Source organism: Rattus norvegicus, chromosome 4 (genome assembly GCF_036323735.1).
Source record: "Rattus norvegicus strain BN/NHsdMcwi chromosome 4, GRCr8, whole genome shotgun sequence".
Classification (NCBI taxonomy): domain Eukaryota; kingdom Metazoa; phylum Chordata; class Mammalia; order Rodentia; family Muridae; genus Rattus; species Rattus norvegicus.
In genome coordinates, this window is record NC_086022.1 from 18054345 (window position 1) to 18079412 (window position 25068).

Below are 25068 nucleotides of genomic sequence, written 5' to 3' on the forward strand. Positions count from 1 at the left end.
AATTTAAAGACCAGTTCAATAGAGAAGTTCAATAGCCATCATATAAAATTATCCTATGTGCTTGCTACTATTACATAAATCCACAAAACAGAAGACATTCTATTAAACAAACCTTTTAGCCTTAAAGTCTAGTTTTGTCATCCTAAAGCTCGGGGTATCACTTGTAATAATATTCCATGCCACTCAGAAATATTATATATATATTTATTTTACACATACAATTTCCCATCAATAAAAGCATGTACTGTGTGTGCTTGTGGCAGCCTAATTGAAAGGCTGATGACCAAAATTATACCTTGTATCATTTTGTACAGTTTCTGTAGAACAGACATGACTTTGAATGCTTTCAAAATCTAGCTGGGGCAATGTTATAGCACATTCTGAGGTTTACTCTATGATTAAAAATTGGTCACTTACAGCTCACTTCCAAAAAACTTTAGTAGCATGAATGTATATTGTGACAGTTACCAAGATACATCAGATTTCAGATTTAGAACATCAGCAACTCTACCCTCCATTCCCCAAGAAAACCGTACCCAGATATACGTGATATCACAGTAACATTTTTGTGTGAATTTTTTTGTTTTATAATGCTAGTCACATTTCTAAATCAGTTAATATCTATCCAAGCTAATACACAGCACCTTTTTATGTCTTAAAAAGACTACAGCCATCACAAGTGGTAGCAAACAGGTTGCTCAGAAGAGCCCACAGTCTTTGAGGTTCTCTTTTATTATTATATCTGTCACGGCATCAAACACGAATTTGACGTTTTGTGTGTCAGTAGCGCAGGTCATGTGAGAATAGATTTCCTTATCTTCTTTTTTTAAGTTCAGGTCTAGGAACTGGTTCTTGATGTAGTTCCCTGCATCTTCGAATGTATTTGGTCCTTAGGGAACAAAGAAATGAAAGAAGTAAACATCAACCACATCTTATATATCACAGTGCTGTAAATAGCACCAAGAAGTTGTATGTTATTATTTGATGCATAGCATCTTTATGTACATCATATCTTAATCTCAAAGTCAATGTATCCAAGGTCAGATTTTAGACATTTGTATAGCACCTACATGGTGTCATATGCTATGCCAGCCTCTCTGGATTTTCTGAGAGGTTTACGTTGATTCGTTTAGATGCATATGTATCCACATTAAAGAAGAAAAAGTTGTGAATTTGGGAGGCAGAAAGGTGGTGGTCAGATATGGGTAGAGGAAAATGAGGTAATTATAATTTAAGTTTTAAAAAAATTAAAAGCTGACATAAGAAGGCGAATGATAAAAATGACCCACACACTCACACTAATACTGCATGTTATGTTCGTGTAGTTATGCATAAGCTTTAATACAAGCTAAGATAAATGAGACAATGGCAGATGGCTAGGATGCAGGCAGAGTGTTGAACAAGGACTTACAAAGAGGGAGGAGAAAAGGTACAGATAAAAGCAAGAAGGTGCAACTGATTGTGGTCCGTGACTCTCCTCCCTGGTCCTTCTCACTGGAGTTGGGAAATAGACTGGCATTTGGAAGATCTGGTCAGACAGAAATGCATGAGATTTAGTAGAGACAGGATACAAATGAAATAGGACAAACGGTGAGGAAGCTCATTGGCTTGATTGCTGGGTGAACAGAGGAGCTCAAGTGAGATGTGGACAGCATAGGGAGTGGTGGCCCCTGGCTCTATATATGAGAAACTCTAGTAGAATGTCACCCTGATCAGATGGGGAAGGATAGACATAACATAGGAAAGCTGAGAGATACAGGCTGCCTAACACTATCTAACTGACTGACTTCACACTAGAATATATGGGCTGAGGAGCCTACAGATTTCCTCATAGAAGATAGAGATAAAATTTTTGCGTTCATACTTTATTACCTCTAGAAGAAACATTCTAGGAGGAAAAAATATTAGCATCATACAACACAACAATGATTAGAAGGTGGCTCAGAGACAGAGGTGAGTCTAATATGCCTAGGCAAAGACCACGGCGGGTTCAACGCCCAGTGCTAGGAAATAAACAAATAAATAAACAAATGAATTCAAATACAATGAAATAAGTAAAACACAGATGAAAAACTTGGGAAAGTAAATACTAACAAGAATGCAAAATCATAGGAACTAGACTTAGTGCTAGTGGAAATGCCAACTGTCACTGGGGAAGGCGGGACTCTACATAATTCCAGCAGTTTGAGATTCTGTGTGAAACTGTAATTTTGAAACATTTGTAGTTTCTGGAGTTCAGGGGGAAAGTAAGGACATATATAAGTGAAATCTTGGTTACCTGAGAAGAACAGAACTATTTCATATGATACTTAGTATACTAATCCTTCAGTCTAGATTTGAATGATTCCCAAAGTCCTATTTGTTACAGGTTTGTTCCTTGGCACCATTTGGAGTAATAGAAACTTCTAAAAGGTGGGAAGTCTTTCCTCTACCAAGGGCGTGCCTTCAAATGGGACTGTAGGATTCTTAACTTTCTTTCTTGCTTCCTTCTTGATAGGGAGCTAACAGGCTTCCTTTACTACACTCCCCTTGCCACAGACTTAGAAGGAAAAGGGCCAATTGACTATAGATTGGAACTTCCCAAATTACTGAGATTAAGAAAATTGCCATTCTCTTTATCATCTGATTTACCTTGGGTATTTGTTATCTTAACAAAAGACTAATAACAGGTGGCTACATTTCATGTGTTTAGGAAAACACAAAGAACTATGAGACACAGAGAGCAAGACCTAATTAAACTGTGGACTTTAGTTAATTGTGTGTCAACATCATTCCATGAATTACAACAAGAACGCTGCATAAATACAAGATGTAACTAATTGGATCCTATGGGAGGGGAAACAGAAGAAGTACATAAAATCTCGGTACTCTCAAAGTACCTATGTCTCTGTGAATAAAACATGCTCTGAGAGACTGTATTAATTAAATATATATCCCTTGACTATGTCTGTTTTTAATCCACATCATTAAATATAGATTCATGATTGCATTTGTCACATGATAGATGGGTAGGCATTATAGATGATGTTTGCAATTACAGAATGACACACTCTAAGTAAAGATTAAGGAGCATAAATACATACTTTGACAGACCGTCATGATCTTACGATATCTAATACCCAAAGAATCAAATTACGCATACACTTATGTTTAAGTTTCAACCATTTTAATCTTAGATAATTTAATTAACAGCAGTACATCTAAGTACTTGCAAAACTTAGTCTCTAAAGGTAAACCAACTGCTTCATGTGACATGGCCCCAGTAGTTACTGACTGACTGGGCCAGGAACGAAATGCTGGGACCGTGGGAAATGAAAGAGAAGAGCCTCTGTCATCACATTCATTCCTGTTGCTCACTGGCCATACTGTAGATACTGAAGAGATCCTTAGCTCCAGTGTGACACTGTGAACCCTAGATAAGGTGACCACAGTGATATTATCATACAGAAGGTAATACAGCCCGTGATGTCATTTGATGTGCATGCAGAGTAACTACTCTCGCCCATCTCACATTTTCCCAGTTTGTTCCTTTGGGGCTTGCATTAATTTCCACATCATGGCAAAGGCCCCTCTTTATTTGAAAGAGTGTTTTCAATGGGAATTGCAGTCACACTCAGATCCAAACAGGAGGGCTGTGGAGATGGCTCAGTTGGTAAAGAGCCTGCCACACAAGCAAGAGGACCTGAGGTGGGATCCCCATATTATAAAAATAAACCAGCAATGTGCTTCTGTAAACCCCAGGGAGGAGTGAGGAAGAGGATGGAGACAAGAAGATTCATGAAGCTCATTGGTCAGTCAGTTGACTTGTATAAATGAAATTCAAATTCTGTGAGGGACCGTGTCTCAAAAGATAAAGGTTGGGTCAGAGGACTGTGGAGATTTTTCTCAGACATTAAAAAGCACTTACTACTCTTACAAAGGAGCTAGATTTGGTTCACAGAACCCACGAAGTGTCTCTGCAATTCCAGTTTTAGGATATCCAGAGCCCTCTTCCATCATCCAAGGGCACTTCCACATGCAGTGCTCATAACTTCTTGTAATATCACACATAGGTTAAAAATCAGTGATTTTTAATGAGTGGAGAATGATTAAGGAAAGATATCAAGTACCACTCTTAAAATGATACAGGTATGCACACAAGCTTGCGTGTACACCCATAAACAAGTTTACATATCCACACAGTATCAACACTTACAAACAAATACACGTGAGCACACACACACACACACACACACACACACACACACACACAGAGACAGAGAGAGACAGAGAGATAGACAGAGAGACAGAGACAAAGAAAGACAGAGAAAGAGAGATAGAGAGAGAAACAGAGAGAGAGAGAGAGAGAGAGAGAGAGAGAGAGAGCGCTTACAGAGCTTACTAACTATAACTGAACAATCTTACCAGTGTATTCTGGGAAACAGATGCTGAGGTGCACCTTGGTCACTTTCTCCTGGAAGAGATCTTTCTTGTTAAGAAACAGAACAATGGAGGTGGTTGCAAAATACTTGTGATTACAGATGCTGTTGAAGAGGTGAAGACTTTCATGCATTCTGTTCTGTGGTATAAAGAAAAAGACCATGTAGGGTTACTGTCTGCAAGGTTTGAGCATGGGTATCACAAGCAAGCCGTAGACGTAATCCGCACATTTGAAGGTGGACATTGGGATGGGAAGTTCAGTACTGTCACTGGACAGGACTGTCCGGTTTACCTTGCTCTCTGCCTCCACCTTCTGCATCTCATTTACTTACCACCTCTTCATCTTCTACAAGTACCATGTCGTAGGCACTTAGGGCTGCACAAAATATAATGCACGTCACTCCTTCAAAGCAGTGGATCCATTTCTTTCTTTCTGATCTCTGGCCACCTACATCAAACATTCTTTAAAACATAAAATGAAAATTATTCCTCCAAATTCTGTCCAATGGTTTGTGCTGACTGCATATTTTAATATACTTGATGCCTTTTTAAAATTTCTGTTGGATAGTCTAAGTTGACCAAGGACTAGAGGGGGGGAAAAGTGAAATTTCATTCTTCCCTCTCCACACAGGACTGAGTGAAATTATTCTCACAGTAACTTGAACAATTGGAAATTTTAAAGCAGTTTACAATTTGAAGTAGTTAAAACACTAGTCTTAGAAGACTTTGATAAAGTTTATACATATTTTCAAAAATAAATAGACTGGAAGATTGGGTGTGTCAGTCTGATGACATGTTTCTCTCTGATACTTTCTTACATTTCTTTTTTTATTGCATTTTTATTTGTATTTTAAATGTTATCCCCTTTTTCAGGTTTCCCCTCCAGGAACCTGCTATTCCAACCCTCCCCACCCTCTGTTTCTATGAGGATGTTCCCTCACCCATCCACCCACTCCTTCCTACCTCCCTGCCCTGACATTCCCCAACACTGGGGCATCAAGCATTGAGAGGGTGAAGGGCCTCTCCTCCCATTGATGCCCAACAAGCTCATCCTTTGCTCCATATGCAGATGGAGCCATATGTCCATCCCCGTGTTCTCTTGGGATGGTGGTATAATCCCTGGGAGCTCTTGTTGTGGGGGAGGATCTGGTTGGTTGATGTTGTGTTCTTCTTATGCAGTTGCAAACCCCTTCAGCTACTTCAGTCCTTTCTCTAACTCCTCCATTGGGGACCCGGTTCTCAGTTCAATGGTTGGCTGTTAGCATTCACCTCTGTATTTGTAAGGCCCTGGCAGAGCCTCTCAGGAGACAGCTCTATCAGGCTCCTGTCAGCCTGCACTTCTTGTTATCCACAATATTTTCTGAGTTTGGTGGCTGTATATGGAATGCATCTCAAGGTGGGGCAGATTCTGGATGGTCCTTCAGTCTCTGCTCCACACTAAGTCTCTATATTTCCTCCCATGAGTATTTTTGTTCTCCCTTCTAAGAAGGTCTGAAGCACCCACACTTTGGTCTTCCTTCTTCTTGAGCTTTATGTGGTTTGTGAATTGTATCTTGGGTATTCTGAGCTTTGGGCTAATATCCACTTATCAGTGAGTGCATACCACGTGTGGTTCTTTGTGATTGGGTTACCTCACTCAGGATGATATTTTCTAGTTCTATCTATTTGCCTAAGAATTTCATGAAGTCATTGTTTTTAATAGTTGAGTGGTACTCCATTGTGTAAATGTACCATACTTTCTATATTCACTACCCTGTTGAAGGAGATCTGGGTTCTTTCCAGCTTCTGGCTATTATAAATAAGGCTGCTATGAACATAGTGGAGCATGTGTCTTTGTTATATGTAGGAGCATCTTTTGGGTATATGCCCAGAAGTGGTAAAGCAGGTGCTCAGGTAGTGCTATGTCCAAATTCTGAAGAAACTCCTGGTTGATTTCCAGAGTGGTTGTACCAGCTTGCATTCCCACCAACAGTGGAGGAGTGTTCTTTTGTTACATCCTCTCCAGCATCTGCTGTCACTTGGGTTTTTGATCTTAGCTATTCTGACTTGCATGAGGTGAAATCTCAGGGTTGTTTTGATTTGCATTTCCCTGATGACTAACGATGTTCAACATTTCTTTAGGTGCTTCTCAGTCATTCAGTATTCCTCAGCTGAGAACTCTTTGTTTAGCTCTGTAGTCCATTTTTTTTTTTTGGTTCTTTTTTTCGGAGCTGGGGACCGAACCCAGGGCCTTGCGCTTCCTAGGTAAGCGCTCTACCACTGAGCTAAATCCCCAGCCCCTGTAGTCCATTTTTAAAAAGGGTTATTTGGGCTCTCTCCTCCTCCCTGTTCCAGAGATAGCCGCATCTTCTCGTGCAGTGCCAACCTCATCTCATAGACAAGATGGTGAAGGTCAGTGTGAACGGATTTGGCCGTATTGGGCACCTGGTTACCAGGGCTGCCTTCTGCTCTGTGTCTGGCAAAGTGGACATTGTTGCCATCAACAACTCCTTCATTGACCTCAACTACATGGTCTACATGTTCCAGTATGACTCTACTCATGGCAAGTTCAACAGCACAGTCAAGGCTGAGAATGGGAAGCTCGTCATCAATGGGAAGCCCATCACCATCTTCCAGAGTGATATCCCGCTAACATCAAACGGGGTGACGCTGGTGCTGAGTATGTCGTGGAGTCTACTGGCGTCTTCACCACCATGGAGAAGGCTGGGGCTCACTTGAACGGTGGGGCCAAAAGGGTCATCATCTCTGCCCCTTCAGCTGATGCCCCCATGTTTGTGATGGTTGTGAACCTCGAAAAATATGACAACTCCCTCAAGATTGTCAGCAATGCATCCTGCACTACCAACTGCTTAGACCCCTGGCCAAGGTCATCCATGACAACTTTGGCATCTTGGAAAGGCTCATGACCACAGTCCATGCCACCACTGCCACTCAGAAGACTGTGGATGGCCCCTCTGGAAAGCTGTGGCATGAGAGCCGTGGGGCAGCCCAGAACATCATCCCTGCATCCACTGGTGCTGCCAAGATCATCCCAGAGCTGAATGGGAAACTCGCTGGCATGGCCTTCCGTGTTCCTACTCCCAATGTATCTGTTGTGGATCTGACATGCTGCCTGGAGAAACCTGCCAAGTATGATGACATCAAAAAGATGGGGAAGCAGGCGTCTGAGGGCATCCTGGGCTACACGGAGGACCACGTTGTCTCCTGTGACTTTAACAGCAACTCCCACTCTTCCACCTTTGATGCTGGGGTTGGCATTGCTCTCAATGACAACTTTGTAAAGCTCATTTCCTGGTAGGACAATGAATACGGCTACAGCAACAGGGTAGTGGACCTCATGGCCTACATGGCCTCCAAGGAGTAAGAAACGCTGGACCACCCAGCTCGGCAAGGACTCTGAGAGCAAGAGAGAGGCCCTCAGTTGCTGAGGATTCCCCATCCCAACTCAGCCCCCAACACTGAGCAGCTCCCTCATAATTCCATCCCAGACCCTATAATAACAGGAGGGGCCTAGGGAGCCCTCCCTACTCTCTTGAATACCATCAATAAAGTTTGCTGCAAAAGGGTTATTTGATTCTCTGGAGTCTAACTTCTTGAGTTCTTTTATATATAGGATATTAGCCTTCTGTCAGATGTAGAATTGGTAAAGATATTTCCCATTCTGTTGGTTGCCATTTGTCCTAATGACAGTGTCCTTTGCCTTATAGAAGCTTTGCAGTTTTGTGAGGTCCCATTTGTTGATTGTTGGTCTCAGAGAATATAAGCCATTGGTGTTCTGTTCAGGAAAATTTTCCTAGTGCCCTTCTTTTCGAGGCTCTTGCCCACTGTTTCTTCTATTAGATCCAGTGTATCTGGTTTTATGTGGAGGTCCTTGATCCACTTGGAGTTGAGCTTTGTACACAGTGATAAGAATGGATCAATGTTCATTCTTCTGCATGGTGACCTATAGTTGAACCAGCACCATTTGTTGGAAATGCTGTATTTTTTTTCCACTGGATGGCTTTAGCTCCTTTGTCAAAGATCAAGTGACTATAGGTTTGCAGGTTCATTTTTTGGCTTCAATTCTATTCCATTGATCTACCTGCCTGTCTGTGAACCAATACCATACAGTTTTCATTACTATTGGTTTATCCAAACAATTAGCTTGTGTTCTCTGCTAACATTGATTTAAATCAACTTATATAAAAATAAAAAGACATTGGTGCTTTCAAGATCTTTCTGTGTGACAGAAGATACAAGTGTAAGAAGTGATCATAGTATTATGTAATTAAATATTTAAATATTCAAAAAAATGCCAGTACACTGTAGCTAGTAGGGAAAGGTTATAACCCACAATGAACTGATGAGTAATTACAAAAATGTCAATGGTGCAAAAATCTAAGAATATGAGGAATTGAGTTGTTGCAGGTGTCTAGGGAAACATCTGGGTACAAGCGTGAGAAAACAGCAAAAACAAAGAATTGAAAGAGTCTCAATGAGCTGCTTGTGGCTGTAGAGAAACTGACTCACAAGAAGCTTAGATTTTATATTGCAGTCATTGGGGGTGGGTAGGAGATAATAATTTGTATGGATGACTGACCCTGTTTATTTGTTTACTGTGTTACTAAGGTCACTTTAAACTGAAGACAGAGGGTTTCGATTAGGTTGAAAGTAAGTCATAAGATACAGGAATATTATCATATTTGAGATGGAGATGATAATTAGTGAATGCATCCGGGCTGTACAGTCTTAGAAGATTATGATCTTTACCCTAACAAATGTCAATCCACTAATTTCACGAAGACCATCAGAAGTACAATGTTTTGGGTATTGTAATAAAAGCCAGCCTGTAATCCCAGTACTCCAGAGGGAGAGTGAGGAGACTCACAGAAAATTCAAGACTATACAATCTACATAGTGAGAGGTTGGCTAAAGGAAAAGAATATTACTTTGTATTTAATATGCCCCATGTTAACCCAGGAAAAAACAGATAAATGAAGCTAAAATTTATCCATTAATAAGAAGGGAAAATTCAAAAGGTCTAAAGTTTAACTACAAGTTGGAAAATATAGGCAAAATGGTAAGAATAATATTAACAAAGCCATCAACTCTGGGGCAAAGAAAAGAATTCCACAAATGCCCCAACCCCAACTATGTTACACTTTTGAGCATTTGAAGAATCTTTGACTCAGAGCCCCAGGAAGAGGTACTTAGCAGAAATGGATGGCTGTTTTTTTCTTATCTTCTAGTTTGTTCAAATAACTTGTTCAAGGTTGCTATTCATTTAACAGTTTCTGACACCACTGTATTTTAGGCTCCATGTTAGGTAATATTGGTGTGATAGTCTTTCATATATAAACCTATATATTATATCAAAGCTTGCTAACTCATTCTAGCATGTGGAGCTAACTGGAGTGGTCTCTAGTTGTCTCTCTAAGTGACTCCCCATCTTTACATAGGAATAGTGTAGCCTTTTGGATTCCATGTGATGCACATTCTCCAGTTCCTCACTTGTTAGACTCTTTGGCTCCTAGGATCTTATCAAAGGAATGGAATTTTGTGCCTTAGAAGGTGCATTAACTGGAGCTCTGGAAAGTCCAAGGCTAAGACAGCATTCACAGTGGGCTTTTCCAGTCCAACTGTCAGTCTTGTTCACATTCAGCAGATCTGAACAGATAGGGACTTCAATACTTCTAGTTTGTTCTTGGGCTCTAGTCATCTCTCCAATGACTGCTTAGTGGAAAACTAAGTGATCTTGGGCCCAGGACAGTGTAATCATAGGAAAAGATGATATGAATTTTGAGGAGAGAACAGTGTGTCTTTTTACAGGAAGAACATCATGATTGGGAGTCAAGGACATGATGGCTAAATTCTCTCCACTAGTGGGCTTTGGATTTGCTGGGGCATTTACTTTTATCTCTTTTACCAAGCTTTTATGCTCTACTCAATCACGATTTATTCTTAATTGCCCTTCTTTAACTCACATCACATTTTCAATCTAATTGCCTCCTAATCTTTAAATTCTTAGTAAAAACCTTCTCTTTCAATTGTAGTTTTTTTTTTTTAAACTGCTCTAATCTATTGCAGGTGACCCAGTATTTTATGATAGGGAAAGTAATATGATTTCTCGCAAATTAGTTTTATCTGGTTTAATGTTTGGCACAGGTTCTATTACTAAGTGAAATGCTAATAAGAAGGACGAAGATATGAAAGTTCTAAAAAGGAATTTTATGCAGGGCATAAGTGTACCAGAATGAGCACAAAGGCACTTCACACCCTTCTCGCTTACTGATTTTCCATACACATGTTCCTTCACATTCATTACCACGATGATCTCAAGGGGCTCAACTCCAACCTGAAGCCCACGAAAAGGTTTAAACCCTTATCAAGGAGAATGGAAGCCCAGTCACCTCACTGGCTAGGTTCTGATCTTCTCTGAGAACCTGGCTACCTTGCAGTAACTCATGGCAGGCATGAGAGAGTCCTTCTCTGTGGAGAGATATAGCACTAGTGGCAATACCTTGCACTTGCATAAATACCATATTTGAGTTGTGAGCTCTCCCCGAAAAACAAATTAGTAGCTATAGATCACTTTGTCCAGGATAACAGTTCTTTGTGTCTGAAGGAAAATAGTATTCAGATGAATGTGAACCAATAAGCATGTTTAATGATCTTAGCTTTCTTTCAAGAAAGGGAGGACAATGGTCACTCAGTCTTTGCTCCTAGTGACAAAGTGTTTTCTAAAGCCCATCTTTGCATGAATGTTTATGATGTTCCCATTTATGACTCACATGAGTCACAGAATGTTTTCTGTACAGAATGAAACAGAAGCTAGGGGCCAGAGATCACTGCACATTTCTCTAAACCATCTGCTGCTGTTGAACTGAAATGTTCATTAGCAAAAGAGATCAAGGTCCAAAGAGTTGCTTTTATGTTGATTCCCCTGGTCGTCACATTAGCTTTATGAAAAGTTAGGTCTTGTTTCTCTGTTATTGTAGTGGCCTATTTTTTATATATATTTAATATAAGCTTCTTATAAAAGTTCAAGTTGAGGCCTATTTTATAGAGGTGTAAGTTAATGTAAAATTTTCAAATAAGCTAAAGCTAATAAAAAGTTTTACTTATATAATTGATTTTATATGATATTAATTTTACACACACGCACACACACACACTGTGATCATTCTCTGAAAAATCAAAAAGCAAAAAATATCTATAGTCACTGCCTGATGGTTTAGACGGAGAGGAATGGTCATGCATGCATAGCTTTAGCTCCCTGTATGAGACTTTCAGAATGTTACATGGAGCTTGAAGTACTAATTTTAGATATTGGAGGAGGTTGTTTAGTTAATTTTTGGGAAGGGTTTATAAATATTTTCAAACACCTGTTGATAAAATTAAGATTCTGGAAGTTAAAAGAATTATTGATTAGGATAAAAATTAACAAGCTGGGCTTTTAAGTAATACCCAAATATTGATTATGTGTTGGATTGTCCATGATATTAACATAGAGCAAGTCACCAGAGTTCAATGACTGGGTTAAACAGCTGACTAAATAATTGCGCTTTATGGTTCTCTTTAATCAGTTGGAAGGCTGTTGAGTTTTATGTATTTTTGTCAAATAGTTGGCTAAATATTTTATCACACAAAAGCACTTATGCTTCACATGACAATAAATTAGTACGAATACTTTGACCATTACAATATCTGAAAAACCATTACATAATTGCTGAGAGCTAACCACTGGTGATGCTTCTGTAGTTCATTTGTGGTAGATGTCATCACTGCTCCTATAGGTGTGGGTCTCTGAAAAGGCACCATTGCTAACCTTGTCTCCTCCATGGCCATATAAAGAACAAATGATAATCCTAGCAGGAATTCTGCTTGAACTATTTTGTTAAATGAGATTTTTGGAGGCTCTGGCTAAATCAATACTGGTTTAACATCTTAGGACACTTACATGTGAGGACCTGAATTGCTGAATGTGTGTCCTCATTATACAACAACAGTAAAATGATCTGCATACTTCTTTCCCTAGCCCTGCTTTGAAAACAGAGAAGAATAAATATTAATTGACACCAAGGGGCATGCACAGAGGTATGTCTAAATCCCTTAATTAGTCTTGACATTAAAAAATAATCAAAAAGATTTAGAGCCAAAAATGAGCCCAGTCCAAAAATTGCCATAATTATGAATGCCATTTATCATGTGCACTATAATTTTAAATGATGAATAATTAGAATATATTGTATGACAAGAACTATTTAATAACAAAACATAAAACAGTAATTCGGCCTTATAATTTAAGATCATGAAGTCATTAAAATAAATTCTAGATTATGCATGTTGACACATCTATACGATCTGAACACTTAGGAGAGAGAGTCAGAAGGCTGACAAGTTTGAAGCTAACATAGATTACATTATGAGTTCAAGCCAGCCTAATGCTACTTATCTCAAAATTAAGGGTTAAAAGAACAGTTCAGCAGTAGAGGAACCTGCCTAGTATATTGAAGAGCATAAGTTTTATGCCCAGCTCTGCCAAGCAAACAAATAGTAAAACTCAAGTCACATAATATATTGGTAACATTAATCATGACCACATATGTAACAAACATGTGGCATGCATTCGTTTATGTTACAGAAGTTTTAATAGAGAATGACAAATGTAAACTGGAATTTAGCTGCTGTGTAGACAAGAAGCCCTGCTGATAAGCCTGGTTTCTCATATACTTGGAAATGAGCACAGTGGATAGAATTCCATTTTATATTTTAGGAAAACTGTCATTTTTTTCAAATCACAGATCTGCTCAATATTCGTGAAAGCAGTTATGCCAAATTTACAATTTTTAAGCTCTAGGTTGAGGTTTCCAGCTTTTCTGGCTCTTAGGCAGAGTCTTTTCTGCTCTCTACTTTAATTGTGGAACATTTAAGGGGAAAATGACTTATTTACAGTGGATAACTTGGTTTGGATTTGTTCCTAAGTCACTTAAGTACTCCACAACAGAAGGGCTTAGGTTTGCTTTTTTATTTTCCAGTGACTTAGCAACTTGAACATCTGTAAACAGATGGTCAGATTGTCAGTTAGAAAGCTCTGCTGATGCCAAGAAGTACTTGTTGACAGTAGCCAGATATGGTTGTCTCCTGAGAAGCTCTGTCAGAGCCTTACTGATACAGATGAGGACGCTTGTAGGTAACCATCAGACTGAGCACAAGGACCCTACTGGAGGAGTTAGAGAAAGGACTGAAGGAGCTGAAGGGATTAGCAACCCCATAAGAAGAACAACAATATCAACCACCCAGATCCTCCAGAGTGCCCTGGGACTAAACCATCAACCAAAGAGTACACATGGAGGGACTCATGACTCCAGTCATATATGTAGCAGAGGATGGCATTTTCTGACAAGAATAGGAGGAGAAGCCCCTGGTCCTGTGAAGGCTCCTTTCCCCAGTGTAGGGGAATGCCAGGGCGTTGAGGTGGGAGTGGGTGGGTGAGAGTGGGAATATTTTCATAGAAGCAGGGAGTGGGGATTGGACATGGGGGGGGGATAACATTTGAAATGTAAATACATAAAATATCCAGTAAAAAATAAATAAATAGAAAAAACACTAATGCCTGTTAAAAAAGAAAGCTCTGCTTTGATAAGAACTCTTCAGATATGTTGTCCTATCAGCTGGACAGTTGGCACTCTGGATTGAGAAGAACTCTAGGATAATTTCCATTCAATTATGGGATGCAGGGAGATGATCCATTACTTTGGCAGAGAGCACATTTCATTTGATATTCATTCCTATTTAAAATTCTAGAGTTCTCTCTCCGTATTTAAATTAACTAATGTAAATTAACTCTTTAGCTTTAAATAGTCTTAGGGCGGTTTGTGCTATGCAAATATAAACCAATGGTAGCACTGCATTTTAACATGTGGGCTATTGCTGAAGTCAGAAGGTACCCGATTTTTATATTCAATTTTGAAATTCAGAAAGTTATATGTACTACAAAAACCTAAACACTTGGGTTATTCTACGCAGCACTTGAGAGAAAGATGGTTAAACTTTAAGAACGTATTAACCAATCATTATATATCAATTAATGTGAGTAGACATTAAAATTCTTCAACAAGTTGTAGGTTTTTCTCTCTCCTATCATTTTTCTCTGAAAAGAATTATGAGAGACTATCAACTGTATACAATAGTTGCTCAGGAAGAAAAGAATGCTTTCCATACCAATGTATCTGACACCCATCAATGACATCATGCAAAGAGACCCTCCTTGTAAACAACGGACTATGTACATCTTGATGGCAACTTCAGCATTTATCTGTGTGCTACGTTGAAACGCTTTGCCAACTTTTGCTTCTTGAGTCTTTATCATACATAAATATGACACCACCCAGCTTATCATGTCACGTGCAATGATTTTGTATACATGCTGCTTCATGTGATAGACTGGTGAATTCAGCTAAAGCTGACCATTGCTTCCTCTGGCTAACCACTCTGGGAGGCACTGGCAGTAGGTCAAAATCACATATGGGTCCTGACTTTTAAGGTCGAGTGTTCATAAACTAGAAATGGGAACAAAAAGAGGAAACGAAAAACTAGCAGGGAAGCTATGAACTATGGTGACAAGGAGAAAAAGAGGAAGGAAGTTTGGTGTATTAATTAGGAAACAGAATGCTTCTGGGATAGTGGAGATAGCTGTTTGTTTCACCTTCCCCCTCACTTTGCATGGGTAACCCAGCACTAGCAGTTTGAAACTGGCAGGTGGAGGAGGTATTTACACTTAAGAAATCAATAACATGAATTAGCTTTAATCCCCCGTTATTCATTTGCCCTACTACCTTGGAGAGCCCTTGGTTAAACATGTGCCAGGACACTGTTGCCTGTAAGAGTGAGGGAACTACTGATAGCAGGAAACAGATTGGAGGACAAGGCACGGAGGGACAAGTGTCACTTTTTTCTTAAGTCTTTATGATTAAAAGAAGCAAAACCACCTTCAGTAGAGTATAGCAATTGCAAACATTCTTGTGCCTGGAATGTTAGAGCCAGAGAACCGGTTAAGACAGAAAGTCAGTGTGGTGGGTTGTGCCAGCCCTGGGAGGTTTGTGATAACTAACGGGTTGGCATCAATTAGCAAAACTGCTGGATGGTTCCGATAATCCGGGTCTGAGGAAATTCTAATTGTTTATGTAAGACAGGCAGCATCAGGACACCAACTCTGTGCTAGCTGTTATCTTGATCCAACTTTTTTTTTTGTAGGTGTGCTAGCTGAGAGAGTCGAGCTGCTGCTGCTGTGTTTTTGGAGATCCAAGGAAGGGATATTTGGCATGACTAGTGTCAAGGCCATAGCCGCTCTAGCCTGTGCCATAGGAACTAGAGGAGAAGAAAGAGAGCAAGAAGGAAAGGGGAGTATGTGAAAAGGTCATTGGCAAGGCAGAGGCAGACAGGGGGAGCAGCTGTGGACTTGGCTCCAAAGGAAACCTCCAGAAACTGGGGCAAAGATCATCTGGAAACCCTCAGAGACTGGGGCAAAGATCGTCCGGCTGCAAAAAAGCTGAGCAAGAACTGAGGAGAATTTGTTGGAGTTTGCCCAGGGAGTGTTGACTTCATTCTCTGGGGCCCTTTGCCCTGCTTTGATATTTGACCAATTTTCCAGAAAATTAACTATTTGCAGGTCTGAAATTTAGTACAAATTTAGGAGACATTACTTACACATCACTTGAAAATATTCTGTATAATTTGGCTAGCTAATAATAACCAATTTTGACACTTGTCCGCCTTTCAAAATTGTGATCTCAAACTGAGTTGAGGATACTGACTGATTAGCATTTACTTACATTTTTTCTTATAATGGCTATAAATAATTCATGTCTGCTATTCTCTAGGGTTATTATTATTATTATTATTATTATTATTATTATTATTATTAATTGAATACATTTCCACTACTGTGTTCACAATTGGCCTTCTTTCTTATGTAGTTTTAGCATGTTTTCATTACTAACATATTTAGTTAGAACCTGCTACTATTAGTAATCCTCCTCTCCCCAAAATGTATAGAAAACAGTGTTAAGCTTTCTATACATAGGAACAAACGTATTGCCCTAGCACAGGGGAAAATATGAAAGTTGTTAAAAACCAAGAGATGCTATCTTACTGCACTCTGGTTTACATCTCTTAGTAAACACAAAGAGGATTTGATAGCATTATTTCAAGGGTTTTCTTGAATGGGAATTTAACGCAAAAAAAAAAAAAAAAGGACACGCATTTCCATACCAAAACCAGGCTGTTGAAATGCGGCTTCTGATTCTTCTAAATAACATCATATTCAAATAAGAGTATTTTAATTATTTGCATTTTAAGTTAAGGTAAATTGAAGGAATATTTCAAGCAACTAGAGAAGTAAGCAGGCACAGGCAAATGAAGTTGTATCCCTGACACCTGTTGCTAAAAGGCTATTTAAATATATTTTCTTTAAAAAAAAATAATCAAAGTAAAATGTCGTTTTCAAGAATTAGGAAACAGAATTTCTCACTTGTTTGAGAAATGCAGCCTAGAAGGAAGGACAGGGTCAGAGTGGGGTGGGGTGGGCAGCAAGTGTGGGGTAATGTAAGTTAAGGAGGTCTAGCCAGCTAATCCCAATCACTGCATTTGGCTGTGGATTACAGCGTTTCTCCATGACGGAATCCCGAGCTGAAGGCATGCTCCGCCCACACTCAGAAGGCAGGGTTGTACATACCTGAAGTTCAAGTCTTTAAAGGAGAATTGAGTTTCAATGATACCAGTGGTTTTCACCCGGGAATGTAGAACGTCTTGTTCATTTGGCACATACCCAGGGGCTGTGAGTCTATCTAAGTCATTAAGGTAGCTAAGAGAAACAAAACAAAATGGAGTGTATTTGTATTTTTGAGTTCACATTGGAATACACCGTAATTCAGTACAAATAAACTTTAAGAGTTTAAAGCCATTGGAAAACAAACTCTATCTGCTGCTTGATATCTAACTGCCGATCTTCACGGCGGGCATTGGCAGCTCAGATGTCAGAGCTGCAGAGTGTGGAGTCCATACACAGCTCCTGGAGAGCTCTTCTCTAAGCCCTAGACTTACGAAAGAAATGTGTAGGACGGAGTCACTATCATCTAGATAGAGAAATGGAAGGGTCTTTCTCCATGTAGATGTATTTCTATGCATTATACTACCTTGGAATGCTTGCAACACCAGTTATTACAAGTTCCTCAAAGATTCTGTTATGGGAATGACTCGGTTTCCATTTTAAGGCAGTGGTTAGTGTGAATAACAATTTGAATTGTCTGAGTGCTGCTTTAACTGTTTTAGTATTTTTACACGGATTACTTAGTTTAGAACACTACAGCCATCTACGTACTGTAGCCACGCCTCTGTGTATCAGTGCGTGGCATAGTCCTTAACCCTTTCACGATTCCCACTCTTACTAGAGTGAACTATTTGCTTGTTTATTCCTTTTGTTTATTTTCTTCCTGTGTTATTGATCGCAGTATCTAAAGCTTGGCCACAGTTAAGTGTAAACTTGATCGGATTTGTGCTCACAGTCTGTTAGACTAAAGGATGAAAACCGTTCTCATTACTACTGTTGTGTTTGACACTACCGATTAATAGCTTAGCAATATAGCCATTTCTGTGAAAAATTTAAATACAAAATTGAGCCATGCCTGTATACACATTTCAAAGTTTGGAGTCACTCCATAGAACTTTGGGGGTACAGTCACACCAAATGTTAGCTATTGCCTGCAAAGTTTAATTTGTTCAGAGAAATCGAGAAGTTCTCGTACATTAGCATCTTACGCAGCAGTTCTCACTCTGTGGGTAGCAACCCCATTGGCAGATCAAAGGACCCGTTCATGGGGGTCAAATGTTAGATATCCTGCATATCAGATTTTTACACTATGGTTCATAACAATAGTGAAATTTCAGTTACGAAGTAGTCACAAAATAATTTTATAGTGGAGGTTACCACATGTGGAACTGTCCTAAAGGGTGACAGCATTAGGAAGGTTGCGAATCCCTGATCTAACACAATGACTTTAAAACAAAGTTCTTTTACCCTTAAAAGTAGATCCAGTTCCTATTTAGCCAGTTTATTTTTGGAAGAGCAAGTTTTGCTCAAACTGTGTCCAGGAATAACATAAGGGTTTTATGCTAACAAAGACTGTTTGCCCTTCAATGGGTATTGGCTTGAGATATCAATGCATCCAAGAATGAATTGGCAGATTTCACATTTTTTATTTTTTTTACTATTACTTGAATCATTGTACATTTTTCATTGATGAAATCTGATACAAGTAAAAAAAAAATAAAAACCTCATACTTACAAAACAGAAATAAAATCCACTTAATGAAAAGCGTCAGTAAACATGCATTTTAAATAATTTTTTTTTGCATTTGTAAATTCTTTTAGTCAAAGAAGAGGCTTTAGCAAACTGACTGATTTTCATCGAAAGTCCTGATTTTAATAAGCAAATTTGGTATTTGGCTGCCTGGGCCTGTAGTTTAGAAACCTGTATACCTTATGACTCAAGTCACTTACAAGTGCCTTGATCATTTACTTCCAATCCTGAAAAGTCAGTGCTTTCCTGCTAAGTCCACATTTGCTCTAAACAGCACACTAGATGGCCCCAACTAGTAAACCATGAAGCCTTAGTTAGCTAAGGCCTTTCCCTTCTTCCTCTCCTACAGCAGGTGGCATTGTCCAGCCAAACCCAGGAATCAGCCATCCTGCTCTTTACTCACTGCCTTCACTCAGCTGTCAACATCCATCTGGAGAATCTCTAGATGTAGAAAAAGAAAAAGAACTTCCTTTCACCAGAAAGTGGGAAGAAAAAAGTTTTTTAAAGTATAAACAAATTGGATAGGTAGTGCAGGATCACTCTGATAAAAAAATGGAAGTATGCAAACTAATTCAAAATTTGAAAAACTCTATGTGTTCTTAATGTTTGGAAGAGGATAATATTGATTTAGCAACACTTTAGCTGGCTTTTATTTAATGTGCCTGTGGTAACACGTTAAAGCTGCCCAAGTTAATATTTTAAGTGTTCAGTTTATGTAGAAAATATTTCTAATACACAGAGAGAAAATAAATTTTCATATAGTTTTACTGTTGTGCAAATTAACTGAGTATTTTAAAAACTATTTACATTATGGGCAGAACTCAGAAAAGTCAACGCAAATAGGTATTTGATATATTAAACTAACAGAATGGTAAATAGTCTAAACTCAATCTGTTAGTTAAAAAAAATTCTAAGCATTTTAACAAGTGCGAATCATCTAAACTATGAAATAAAGTGTCATTTTATTTCCTCAGGTTAATTATCTGAGTCATAAATAGAGAAATTCTTTACTATGCAAATGTCTATTTTGCTGCCAAAGGACAAATAATAAGGCAAGCGTACTAACAATGCACCTGCATGTATTTAGTCCATATGCATTCCAAAGTACATATATTAATCTTGCCTGGAATACACTTAAATCCTTCCCCAGAGGTAACTAAGCAACATTTCGGGGGTAATGTGTAAGCTGGCATCTAATTCACTCATGATTAGCACAGACCGGTAAGCATTGTTTTATAATAGCTCAGAAATTGCTTTGACCATCACAGTGAGGCCGAGACGGGAACCTTGGGAAAAATGTTACTGAGTTTATGTAGTCCCAGAATGACACCCGGCTCTTATCAAGTAGAATCCACACTGCTATGTAAAGGCAATGGAATTAGCAATAAGTGGATAATCATCACAGAAGCTTGCTTCCTACACTGTACTTTGCAGGGTTTTGTTTGTTTGTTTGTTTGTTTTTGTTTTTGTTTTTTTTGGGTGTGTGTGTGTGTGTGTGTGTGTGTGTGTGTGTGTGTGTGTGCTCTTCTTCGTCCATCACTGATGTTTCTTTCCTTAGAAAGAGTCTTATGGGTCAAAGGTACTCAGTGATTACAAATCTGCCATGTCATGCATGACTCACCCATTCTGCCATTCTGCTTGCACAGATCTTTGTTTCCCCACTACCCAATTTTTTTGTTGCTTGTTTAACTAAGCCTCAGTGCTAGCGTGGTTTGTCATGAGATTCATTCAAGGACAAATTCGTGTACTTTATGTGTTTGTAGGCATGGGAAGAAATAGAAAATGAGGAATTTTACAAATTTTTGGTAGGCACACATAATCAAACATTTTTGCTGATACATAAAGCAGGATAATTCAGGAAACACTGAAAACAAAGAAGTTTGAAGTCATGGTAACAATTGCATTGTAAGCAGTGCAATGACCTCCTAAGTTCTTCATTAACAGTGAATATTTACTTGCCAATATTTGCTATGCTGACTCCAACAAGATTTCACAATATGCTAAAGCCTCAAACCAATAGACTGTTTTTTTCCCAAGAATTTTGCATCTTGTTCCATAACCTAGTGATCTAGGCTATTCTACGTTATTTCAGTAACACTGAAATATATGATTCAGTTGACTACAGTTCCAAATGTCAATGTGCACCCCATCTGTCTGTGCCCTCTGTGCTAAGCATTGCGCATCAAGACTAATTCTTTTTAATTAAGAGAAGATACACGTAGTAAATATTCCTTCTCCGGTAGGTTGTTTTAGGTCTTTTCTGCCGTCTCTCGGTTTTCTATAATAAAATGCAAAACCATTTTCCCCCTTACATGCACAGTGTGCCAAGTTATAAACTATGTGTCATCTGCAATTCCTGTCCAAAAAAAATCACTTACTAAGCTGCAGAGTCATTGAGCTGGTATTCAGATGCCCTTTCGAAGCAGGCTTGAATTCCTGGATCGCCCCACAGACGTTTAATTATTTCAGCCAACTGAGGCGTCATGTCACCATCTTCTAGTGTGTTTGCCATGGAGAGAAGCAGTTGTTGGTCCTCCTGGAATAGTATTTTGGTAGGAAGAGCAAAAGTATGCTATTTAGGTTCAGCTACTATTAAATAGAGCACTCTCAAAGGTTTTTGTTCACTTCATTTTGCTAATAATTCCACTGAGCAGATTTCAAAATATACCAAGAAGAGTGAAACTAAAATTCATTCTAGAATTTGACTGATATTTGGAAATGCTGGCCATTAGAAAAATTGTAAAATACTACATGGAGAATTTGAATGCCTTGGTATGTATGTGTGTGTGTGTGTGTGTATATATATATATATATATATATGCATATGTATATATTTGTATATATATTTGTGTGTGTATATATATACATTTGTATATATATATATTTGTATATATATATATATGTATATATATATAATTGGTTTCTAGGTATGTTGCCACAAAGAGTAACAGTGCTTTTTCTAGTCTGTTGTGGGCTGGTTTAAAATGCTGTTGTGACAACCAAAGAATCCATATAGAGGGACCATTGCTTCAGCTGCATATGTACCAGAGGATGGCATTGTCTCTCATCAATGGTGGGAGAGGCCCTTGGTTCTGTGAAGGAGAATGCTAGGGAGGTGAGATGGGAGTGGTTGGGAGGGTGGGGAAGCACTGTCATAGAAGCAGTGGAGAGACAGATTGGGATGGTGGTTGTTGGAGGAGAACTGAGAAGGCAGGTAACACTTGAAGTGTAAATAAATAAGATAACTAATATAAAATAAAATGCTGGTATGAAAGAAAAATTAAATTGCTGTAAAGTATTACTTAGCATGAGGTATTTTTGATTATTTTGGCAAGTGATTACACACATGTACAGCCACACAGAGGTGTAGAGGTGTCTGTTACTTGGTATGCCTTTGCAGTAAAGTACCATAAGGCAGACATAAGCATTGTGTCAGTACATTGTAAGACGTAGAAAGTAATGAGGAAGGGCAAAAGCTTACTAAACAGACTCAATTTAAACAATTTATAGTTGGCCACAATTTATACCAGTAATCAAAACTTTTTTTTACAAATAATTGAGATTAAGAATTTGAGTCACGGTTGGGGATTTAGCTCAGTTGTAGAGCGCTTGCCTAGCAGGCGCAAGGCCCTGGGTTCGATCCCCAGCTCCGGAAAAAAAAAACTAAATAAGAATTTGAGTCACAGAGTAGTTCAATACATTATGGTAATTGGTTAGAAAAACAGAAATCTGGGCTCAGATCATCAGTGTCCACATCCAGAGCTCAGTGTCTGCCATCCCTAATAGTTTGCTGGTGCATATCATTATAACAGGTTACAATGTGGCACACAGAATATCTGTCTCACCATGGGTACAATAGCCAGCAAACACACAATGTGTGCATTTACACCTATTCAGTGTAGCACTCCCAAAGCTCCCTTTGTCAAGGCAATAAATCCAGCAGGCACCAGAGGAGGAGGCAAAGACTAGCAGAGTCTGTGAGGTGTGCCGCTCCCGGGAGTGAAGAAGAGCCAGGAAGAACTCGGTGCTCTGATGGCTGTCACTCCTTTTCAACCAACTACAGTTCTATTCTGCTTTTTTTTTTTTAGTTAAAAGTATGTTCTTTGCCTAAAATATGAATAGACATTAATCTTTACTATTAAGGAATGTTAAAACTGAAAGAAAACTTTTCTGTCTTCCTTTCTGATTAAGTTTTATTATTACAAGCAGGTAATAGATCAGATGACCGATAGATTGTTAAATAGTCCAAAATACAAGACTTATTTTCGTATTTTCTTCCATTAGGTGTTTTTTCCATCATGGGGGACATATTCAAATCCTTCCTAATAGGCAGAGAACTACAAATCCAGTGAAATATGATCTGCTCATTTAATTTATCATTAACATTGAGACAATATAATTGAATAATTTCTCCCTTCTCTAACCTCCCTCCAAACCCTACCATAAGCCCGGCCTGCTATCTTTCATGCACATGGCCATTTCTTTCATTCATTGTTGTTACATCCACTGTGGGACTGTATTGGTCCAGGTTTATAGAGGGAGGGTGGAAGGAGCTTCAACCCAGACACCTCAAGCAGGAGACCAAATGAGCTGGCTACCTCTCAGTCTCAACCTCCTGCACTGCATTCGCTGGCACCTGGCTAAACTTCTCTCCTTCCAGTCCAGCTAGCAATGGACCTGGCTATCCTGAGGGAGAAGTGGACACAGGCAGCAATGCATATATATATATATATATATATATGAATGTATATTCCCAAATTATATACATATATACATATATATGCATATATATACATATATACTCCTAATTACAATCTTCTCAGTCTATTCTGTATAACGCTACTCATATGTTGACCGCTTACTAGGAAAGTTCTTCTACTGCTAACATGACTTTGGGGCAATTGGGGCAATGAGGAAGCTTTTCCCATCGTCCATTCCTAAAACAAAAAAATCACGTTTTTTCAGCAATCTTTTATAAACCAAGATGTTCTTTCCTTGCCTCCATATTATATTCCATTAAGCTAAACTACAGTTTATTTATATCACAAATATGAGTGGATTTTCACTAAAACATTTAAATGTCCCCAAGTCCTTTCAAACACATCCTCAATCCTAGTATTGCCCTTCAGGGCATCCGTCTGATCTGGCTGATTATGACTTTACTTCTGAGTTTCCTGCACACACCTGGGTAAAGACGCTGGGGACCTTTAATTTAGGCTATCTGGTAGAAGCATGTGGAGTGATAGTCAATGCACTCATATCGATATAACACCGGGTCAAAAAATGAGAAAAATTTTGAATGTCAGTCTCCCCACTCCCCACCCGTGTGTGTGTGTGCGTGTGTGCGTGTGTGTGTGTGTGTGTGTGTGTGTGTGTGTGCGTGATCTTCCAGGCAGCTCAGTTCTACAAGCAAAGTTAAGAATCCTTTGGTTCAGGGTGTGGCGATAAACTCCAGTGTCGCTGGTTTTGTCCCAGGGCTGATTCATCTGGCCTGGCTCTCTAGGTTGGTGCCACCTTCTTCCAAGGCTTGTGATTCCTTCCTGCACTGCTTACACAGAGAAGAGAACTGGGCGGCTTAGGACTAACTTTTGCAGCCAAGGTGATGGCTGTTGCTATGTTCTATAGTTGCAGCTCTCCAGAACCCTGAGTAATGGGGAAGTTTGTATTTTCTTTTTCTAGACCATAACAATGTTTCATTGGATGAAATTAAGACAGATGTCCAATAGCTTTATTTAAACATAAAGATTCAGTGGCTAAAACAACTTACATGGATTTTCTGTAAGTACTGTCATTAAATGGCAATCTTTGTGATGGTCACTGTGAAAATGATGAATGGTTATGTGAAAATATATATCTTTGTATAAAGAAAACATTCCACCTAGTCATAAATCTGAAAGCCACATAAAGTAGTGCTTAGAAGTTAATTTGTTGAGTAGACATTTTAAACCAGGTGCAATATACATTCATCTCACAATAAAATATTAAGTGAATGATTGAAATTTCAGTTGAAACAAAAATGTCATTTGTAGAGGATTAGGAGACTATAGTGTTCTGATATCCTGGGACATAAGACATCATAGGAACTTAAATGGTTACTTAAGATTGTACCATTGAATGTACAGTGGGATAAAACTTTAAAAACCTCTTTGAGTAAGCATAATGGTAATACTGTTTAGCATCTGTTGTTTGCACTCTACTTACATAGCATCAGTTCCTGAAAAACGAAGAGTTCTAGCCAACATCACTAGTTTATAAAACCTGGGCTGTATACATTTATTTTAAAAAAGAAACAATAAGAAATTTAGTGATT

The 25068-nt window shown here is 38.8% G+C and overlaps 1 protein-coding gene and 1 pseudogene across 1 annotated transcript in view; one reads left to right on the top strand and one right to left on the bottom strand.

Annotated features, from left to right (window-relative positions):
- Positions 1-206: 206 nt before the first annotated feature.
- Positions 207-25068, bottom strand: part of Gnat3 (G protein subunit alpha transducin 3) — a 49782-nt gene continuing 24920 nt past the window's right edge. Inside the window, exons 4-8 of the mRNA NM_173139.2 lie at positions 21137-21294; positions 17135-17263; positions 4752-4881; positions 4405-4558; positions 207-889 (exon numbers count right to left, since the gene is read on the bottom strand). Coding sequence (NP_775162.1) covers positions 699-889; positions 4405-4558; positions 4752-4881; positions 17135-17263; positions 21137-21294 — 762 coding nt within the window. The 3' untranslated portion in view covers positions 207-698. The remainder of the gene's footprint in view (positions 890-4404; positions 4559-4751; positions 4882-17134; positions 17264-21136; positions 21295-25068) is intronic.
- LOC134486711 (glyceraldehyde-3-phosphate dehydrogenase-like) lies at positions 6802-7877 on the top strand (annotated as a pseudogene).